Consider the following 8,786-nt stretch of genomic DNA (forward strand, 5'->3'; position numbering starts at 1 on the left):
GCAAAAAAAACACGGCAAAGGACTACGCTTAAATGCAAAGCCTTATATTTGGGGCAAATCCAACACAACACATCACATCAAGCATGGTGGTGGCTGCAACATGGTATGGGTATGCTTGACATTGGCAAAGACAGGGGAGTTTTTCAGGATAAAAAGAAACGGGATGGAGCCAAGCACAGCCAAAAGCCTAGAAGAAAACCTGCTTCAGTCTGCTTTACACCAGACAGTGGGAGAGGAATTCACCTTTCAGCAGGACAATAACCTACAACACAAGGCCAAATCTACACTGGAGTTGCTTACCAAGAAGACAGTGAATGTTCCTGAGTGGCCAAGTTACAGTTTCACTTAAATCTGCTTGAAAATCTATGGCAAGACTTGAATTGCTGTCTAGCCATGATCACCAACACCTTGACAGAGCTTGAAGAATTATGAAAAGAATAATGGGTTAATATTGCACAATCCAGGTGTGTAAAGCTCTTAGAGACTTACCCAAGAAGACTCGCAGCTGTAAATCGCTACCAAAGGTGTTTCTAACACGTATTAATTGAATACTTATGCAACAACTATATTTCTATGAATCTTTAAAAAAATGTTTGAACAAATCATCCACTTCGACATTCAAGTATTTGGTGTAGATTGTTGACCAAAAATTACAATTAAATCCATTTCAATCCCACTTTGTAACACAATAAAATGTGAAGAAATCCAAGGGGTATGAATACTTTTGCAAGGCACTGTATAATCAACAATGATTACAGAAACAAGCACCTCAAAATTTAGTGTTGTCTAAATAAGCATTGGTCTATTTCTTATTTAATCATATCGCATAAGGGGACATTATGCCAACACTTGACCTGAAGCCTCGGGCAGAAGGCCAGCGCTGTCATAACACTTAGATATCAGATGTCATTGGGAATCATAAACAACTGCTATGACAAATCAAATGACACAGTTTTCTATTTGCATCACAACAACATAGAACATATTCATGGCAGGCCTTGTGTGCTTTAACCCCCCAACAACAAAACCCTAACCCTAACCCAGGTGCTGCTACAATCAATCTTATGGTGACATTCCACAGTGCAGGGCTTCTCATTGAACCTCCCAGTGAGTGAAGTGTACAGCAAACAAAGGAGAACAGAAAAGCCCAACAAACACAGAACAGATAAAGGACACCACACACACACACACACACACACACACACAGTTACTATCCATGGCCTGGGCACATCTTTGTTCTGGTTTACACAGGTTTAGGGTTAGTTACTCTGGAGGTAGTAACTGTTTCATCAGCCCCTCCTCAAGGGCCCTTCCTGGACTCCAGAGAGAGAGAGCAACCTGAGGCATGGGAGGGACAGGAGTGGTGCAATGCTGAGTTTGAGTTACACGAGAGAGATGTGACAAGGTCCCTTTAAGGCAAATTTTGTCCACCAACTACTGCATTTTATCTATAGTCAACAATTTCTCTGTAACAAAAAAAACATATTTATGAGATGTGTTGGATGAGTTGGATCGGACAGTGTCCATTATCGATCCCCATGAGAACTGGCGTCCAAGCCCCATTTTCCAAAACGTAACAGAGAATGTCTTGTGTAAGGAGGGACTGTCGTCAACAAATACATAAAACACAGACATCACATAAAGATAAAGCTAGTTCCACCAAAATTGACCCACATACCCACCCCTATCCCAGCCATGACCAATCAAGCAGTCTGAGATGAATGAGGACTATATTCAGTACTAAGAGCACTGCATGATAGATATCTGAGAAGTTATCTGCATTTATCATCAATTTCTATCTCCATGGCTGCAGTGTTATGTAACATTGTGCAAACTGAATCTGCCCCAGTTGAAGGAGAGATGATTGGTTCTCCTGCTAGCAGGCTCCATCCTAGTCATCTGGACATGTTGGCCAGCGTTCCCATTACACCAGTTGACCCCTAAATATAGCCCGTTTTAATTAAATGGTGTTTGCTTTTTTTCACAGTTAGCACAGCTTATGAACCAGAGCCAAATGGATTTAGTGCTGCTTGAGTGTTTAGTGCTCCCCTCCATTTTCTTTCACACTCAGTGAAGGCAATGAAACATTATGAGCCCTAAACTACATGGTAATGAATGAACAGGGGATGTGGGGGCAAGCCTGCTGAGAGGCTGAGTCAGTCAGCCAGCCAGTCTGTGTTATCCTTGATCAGAGCCACGTTGTCAGCAGTGGCCACGGTGGCATCACTACCGGTAGCCTTGGGCAGTCTCATCAGCTGCGCTGAAGGCCCATGAGGTAGCCTTGGGCAGTCTCATCAGCTGCGCTGAAGGCCCATGAGGTAGCCTTGGGCCGTCTCATCAGCTGCGCTGAAGGCCCATGAGTACGGTAGTGTTTGTCTCGCTTACACGTTTAGGGATGGGGTGGGGGATTGTCGTGGGGGGTCAGAGCAGACCAGCGTCACCATGGTAGCCCTTGTAGTGACCGCCAGCAATTTATCAGGGCTAATTAAACTGGGTATTGTGGGTAAAATAAATGAAGAGGGAAAGTCGGATTAGCTCAATCACACTCCACAGGTGGTAAGAGCGACATTCTGAAGTGGAAAAGGCTGATGGAAAAAAAAAGGTTCCAGCTGGCGCAGCAGAAGAATGTGTCCCCTGGAGAACAGTAACGCCACTGGAGTGAAATAAATCTTTGTTTGGGAAATATATAGGGGTAAAGGATGCTTATTATTAGGGGCTTCCAGCCAGGGACGTTCCAGACTAGTCACCAAGTATCTTGTCACCTAGTGTGCGACAGGAATAAGCTTATTCAGTGAGGGAAAGTGACGGAGGGACTGAGAGACACTTCAATGGACTCCTGGTCTCAGTCTGGGGTCTGTAAATCCTGGTCTCATGTTTAAATGTGGCAAATGTGAAACAATGCTTGCATTAGGAAAACACATTTATATCACCCTGTTTTTACAGCTAATGTCAGTTCTGGCCTGAAAACCCTCCTTGTTTTCTTGTAGAGGTGGGGGAAGGAAGGGTTCAGTTATTTCAGCTCATACTTTGTAGAAGCAACGTCTCTCTCTCTCCCCATGGGTCTGATTCCCACTGACATCTTGACATTTTAAAAAGGAAACAGCTGTATGCGTGTGTGTTCTTGAGAACAATCTCCCAAGCAATATCTAGTCTTCTTTAACTGTGTTAAAGAGTGTCTAAAGGTTTTGATTGATTTCGAGAAGGCTTTAACATGCAAGCAAGCCTTGCCATGATAGGTAAACCAGATATCCTCTCTATATCATGCACTGAGTTACTCTTACACAGGCACAGACAGCATGAAGTTCAATCAGTGCACAGAGATAAGGACAAATTCAAGAGATACAGATTTTATATGGATTTTATATACAGTATTTAGGTAGTGTTGCATAAATAAGCATTGGTCTATTTCTTATTTAATCATATCGCATAAGGGGACATTATGCCAACACTTGACCTGAAGCCTCGGGCAGAAGGCCAGCGCTGTCTTAATACTTAGATATCAGATGTCATTGGGAATCATAAACAACTGCTATGACAAATCAAATGACACAGTTTTCCATTTGCATCACAACAACATAGAACATATTCATGGCAGGCCTTGTGTGCTTTAACCCCCCAACAACAAAACCCTAACCCTAACCCAGTGTCACGGTTTCGGCCGAGGCTGCTCCTCCTCCTGGTTCGGGCAGGCTTCGGCGTTCGCCGTCCCCGGAGTACTAGCTGCCACCACTCTATGTTTCTGTATTTGATTGCTTTTGTCTGTCTGTCACACCTGTGTCTGTTTGGGTGTTGATTACGTGTCTTATAAGTTCCTTGTTTTGCTCTAGGGTATTTGTGTGTTGTTATTTTGTTGCCACTTTGTCGATGCTACGTGCTTGTATTTCCGTTTTGTTTCATGTTTAGTGTTTTACGCGTGTGCGTAATTTTCCCTCGCCACTTCGTGTATTTTCGAGGTCGGGGTTTTTCACTCGTTATTTAGACTATTAAAGTCTTGTTGGACTAACCTCTGTTTCCTGCGCTTGACTCCTCCACCACATCCACATCGGTAAAGTGACACCCAGGTGCTGCTACAATCAATCTTGTGGTGACATTCCACAGTGCAGGGCTTCTCATTTAACCTCCCAGTGAGTGAAGTGTACAGCAAACAAAGGAAAACAGAAAAGCCCAACAAACACAGGACAGGTAAAGAAGGACACCACACACACACACACACACACACACACACACACACACACACACACACACACACACACACACACACACACACACACACACACACACACACACACACACACACACACACACAGTAACTATCCAGGGCCTGGGCAGGTTGTTGTTCTGGTTTACTCATGTAGTTAGTTACTCTGGAGGTAGGAACTGTTTGCTCGGCTATGAAAAGCCAACTGACATTTACTCCTGAGGTGTTGAACTGCTTCACCCTCTATAACGACTGTGGTTATTATTTGACCCTGCTGGTCATCTATGAACGTTTGAACATCTTGAAGAACAATCTGGCCTTAATTTCCATGTGCTCTTATAATCTCCACCCGGCACAGCCAGAAGAGGACTGGCCACTCCTAGGAGCCTGGTTCCCTTTTAGGTTTCTTCCTAGGTTCCTGCCTTTCTAGGGAGTTTTTCCTCCTACATCTGCATTTCTTGCTCTTTGGGGTTTTAGGCTGAGTATCTGTATAGCACTATGTGACAACTGCTGATGTAAAAAAGGCTTTATAAAATGCATTTGATTGAAATGTAATTGATTGCTGAGGAGGTTGTTCAACCAAGTTGACTGACTCCCTGCACACTGCTCATCCTGCTGGGAAACCTTGTAGCCAACTAACTTCGACACTCAATGGGTCAGTGCAACACAACCAACTTTGTCTTTCAGTCCACAAAACCTGTTTCATAAAGACACACCAGTCTCTTCCACCTTTCACCCCCTGTAATATATAATGTGGCTCGTTTTAGAATGACGCCTCCTGGTCCCTGCTATTCCCTCCAGCTTCCCAGCTGCCCCCTGGAGGGTTGGGGGCGACTCCTGTTACAATGGCTGCTGCCTGGCCAGGGGGCCTGCTGCTGCTATAAACAACCCTCTGCAAGCTGTCAGTGGAGGCTCTGCTGAGGGACATTGGGGAGATTAAGATGAGTTATAGGCATTTTAAAGATTGTGGATCTGTCCTGAACACTGATTGCTTTAAAATTACAATTTGTGAGTGTAACATAAATCTATTAAATATGTCTTCTAAGGTGGTGGAACTCCTGGGCACAGCTATGCTGATATTTGTTTTGAGTTTGCAAGAAAGGCATTTCACTGTACTTGTGCATGTGACATTAAGACTTGAACATTAATTATTCTCACTTTGGTGTGAGTTATCTTGATCCTGTGCAAGTGGCAGGTGCCGCAAGAAGATAAACAGGAAGCCAGGCCGTCAGGCTCAGTAACAAACATTTCCGTGACTGAATGACTGTGTTGCAAATTATAAAAATGTATGTAATAACAAGTTGCTTGTTGTGTATCTGTTCTAAATTAGTATTGCTCAAGTTTGGGTGTGAGAACCATCTCTGGTTGAGTGCTGGCTGGCGCCAGTGGTTCTCAATGAAAACAAAAATGATCTGGGATCAGGCCAGGCAGGATGACAGTCAGGCCCTGAGTGTCACACTACCACTGTCTCTCTGTCCCAAGCACCACCACAAGGTTCAGCTTCCCCACTATGAGGTCACACATAGATGGATTACAGAATGTACTGGTACTCTCAGCATGAAAAGGGCTTTTCCTCTTGACACAGTACGTGGAAACGGTATCTAGGAATCATTGGCCATGGTAAAAGGTCACTCAATATGAACTTGATGTGTACTGCATGGGTCTGATTCCCACTGACATCTTGACATTTTTAAAAAGGAAACACAGCTGTATGCGTGTATGTTCTTGAGAACAATCTCCCAAGCAATATCTAGTCTTCTTTAACTGTGTCATTTTAATGAGTGTCTAAATGTTTTGATTGATTTCGAGAAGGCTTTAACATGCAAGCAAGCCTTGCCATGATAGGTAAACCAGATATCCTCTCTATATCATGTACTGAGTTACTCGTACACAGGCACAGACAGCATGAAGTTCAATCAGTGCACAGAAATAAGACAGAGGAAAAATCCAAGAGATATGGATTTTATATGGCCATGGAAAGCGGAGCATGAAGGAGGGGATTTCATAGAAGCAAACCAAGTCTGTTCTGTTGAGGGTAGACTTTGTTTTCATTTTTGCTATGTTTCATCTGTATTTGTCAAGAGTTGCAATGCACCCCCCCCCCCCCCCCCCCTCCCCCCACAAACCTCCCACTTTACCCCATTTCCCACACTTCCTAGTCATAGCACAGCTGCTAGGATACCAGTTGTCATGGGGATTGTGACTATTAGCAAAAAACGATCACCCCTTGCCATAGACTTTATATGCATTAACAGTGACAGCACAGTGCCCTTCATTAAGGGGTTAAAGTAAGTAAAGACACCTATAATATGCTTCCCAGTTGAAAATAGGCCTATAACTGATTTAGCAATTTTTCAATTGCTTCAACCTCAATGTTGATACTCAGTTGTGGAGAACTGTTTAAACTGCAACTAAAATCATACATCAATGTTTGTTTTCGATTATCAGACATCATACATTTCCTTACTACACAACCCCTGAAGGCTCAACTGATGGCAGCTTCCTTGTGCAGGCAAATGTTGTGAACATATGTCTGGCTGCAGGTGATCTGCATTTGAAAACAAAGTTGGGCAACTGTTTCCTACCCACTGGGCACACACTGGTTGAATCAACGTTGTTTCCACATAATTTCAATGAAATTACATTGAACCAACGTGGAATAAAAAATGTATTGATGTATGTGCCCAGTGGGTATTCTGTCTGCAATTATCAACAATCAAGTGCTTTGAAAGACACATTTCAAAGCACTTGATAACTCTGCTGTGGTAGACAAGACGCGCTTCCGCGTAGCCTACCACTATCTATATCATAGCCGAGTTATAGGTGCCGGTTTGGAGACGTACAGATATTCATACATTACACAATGCAGACAATGAGTTACGGATTGTAGATTTGCCCTCATTAATATGTTTTTGGGAAAGAAGTACCACCCCCCCTAAGAATTTCTACTTTATGCAAATTTAAGGCGAAGTGAAGCAAAGCATTGGAGAGAAGTATTTTCAAGAGGAAGCGCCTCTGGTCAAAACCCACTGTATGTAAGACGCCCATGTGTGGAAAAGCGGCGTCCTTTATAAGGCTATTTGTATGATTACTTTGAGAGCTTTAAATTCAGTAGATCCACACAGGTTCTGAATAACTGCTGATAAAAACTGATAGCCTAAACCAAAATAGCACAGAGTTTATAAATGAAGTCATGTATGGCATCTTATCTGAGCTGCTGATAATGTAGAGAGGTGTGGGCAATTGTAATTATCACCTAAATACTTGCATAAAAAACTATGGATTTGGCACACTTCTTGATGCTCTGATGAAGGCATAACTGCCTAAACACATTAGCCTGCTGACCGACAATAAAAAGGTGAAATGAGCTGACATCTTTTTGTCATTTTTTAAACATTTTGGAGTGCAGCCGTTTACCAATGTTCTTGAACTTTGGATTTCATTTGAAGTCATTGTCACATATGGTAGAGCACCCAGCTAAATAAGCGAGACAGCACACCTGTTACCCACGCCACAATATAGAGAGAACTTTGCTTGGCTGAGCCAAAGCCTTTGTAAACTATTTTTTGTGGTGGCCTAAATAAGATTTTAAGGGAATGATGTGTCATCTTGAGTTTTCCCCTCTGTACACAAAACATAACAAATTAATTATTTACCTGTAGCTCACACCATGCCACTTCTACTGTTGTCTCCGTATCCAGGCCTTTGTACACTGTCTTGAACGACCCTCTCCCAATTTCAATGTTGAATTTGAGGAACCTTCCATCAGGTGACGTCGCCACGGCTTTGGTCTCAATTTCATCCTTTTCCTCTTGTTCCCGTTTGCTTTCAAATGGAGCTCGAGATAAAATGACCTTTTTGTCAGTGATTTCTTCCTCAGAATCTGAACTTGTGTCCTGTGCTTGCGAGCTGGGCTGTGGCGCGTCCCAGGTATCAAGAGGTGGTATGGGGTCTGACGCTTGGGTACAAGGTGAGCACGTACTCGTTCCCGGGCTTGAGGCAGGTGAGGCTGGCACTGATGAGTCCACCTTTTTCTCCTCTGCCGCTGTTTCTGCTAAAATATCATCAGCAGACCAGGAGTGAGTTTTGGAGAGAGGGGCATCATCGTAAACTTGAGGCTCCAAATCCAATGTATTTATTTTGCTCAACCTGTACGAGTTTCTCCTGGAGTTTGCCGAGTGTCTCCTTCGCCTTGGTGGTATTCGGGCAGGGAAGCAGGAGTTGGCGTCGAACCCAGCAGGTAATTTGGAGAAACCCAGTCCGGCCACGTCGACCTCTACCTGTGACATGTCTGTTTTATGAGTTTTGCTGCGAAATGCAACAGGTGGGTATTGTGTCCCAAGTAGTGGATTGTACAAATCCGAATGAAGGTTATTCCAAAACATAAACTGGACAAGGGAAAATCGTAGGTTGCAAGGAATGTGAATGAAGTCGAAAAAGAAAAAAAATAAGCTGTCAAAAAGCTACAAAAAGGAGACAGAAATAAGTATAGGCTACAGATAAAATGTGTCTACATATTTGGCTTATACATTAGATTTGTTCTGTTCAATTCAACTATAGGCTATTGGCTAATAATACTACAAAATAT

General features: G+C 43.2%; 1 protein-coding gene across 2 annotated transcripts in view; it reads right to left on the minus strand.

Moving 5' to 3' along the window:
* The window catches only part of LOC311145927 (serine/threonine-protein kinase WNK4-like), a gene marked incomplete at its 5' end in the record, with an annotated part of 87,487 nt that extends 78,904 nt beyond the window's left edge, over positions 1 to 8,583 (minus strand). Inside the window, one exon of one of the 2 annotated variants that reach the window (XM_084182317.1) lies at positions 7,855 to 8,583. In XM_084182317.1, the coding sequence (XP_084038443.1) occupies positions 7,855 to 8,583 (729 nt within the window). The remainder of the gene's footprint in view (positions 1 to 7,854) is intronic. The other variant, XM_084182318.1, reaches the window with a different exon arrangement.
* Positions 8,584 to 8,786: the final 203 nt, after the last annotated feature.

The sequence above is a fragment of the Coregonus lavaretus genome, assembly GCF_964263955.1.
Source record: "Coregonus lavaretus genome assembly, chromosome: 2".
In the NCBI taxonomy this organism is placed as follows: Eukaryota; Metazoa; Chordata; class Actinopteri; order Salmoniformes; family Salmonidae; genus Coregonus; species Coregonus lavaretus.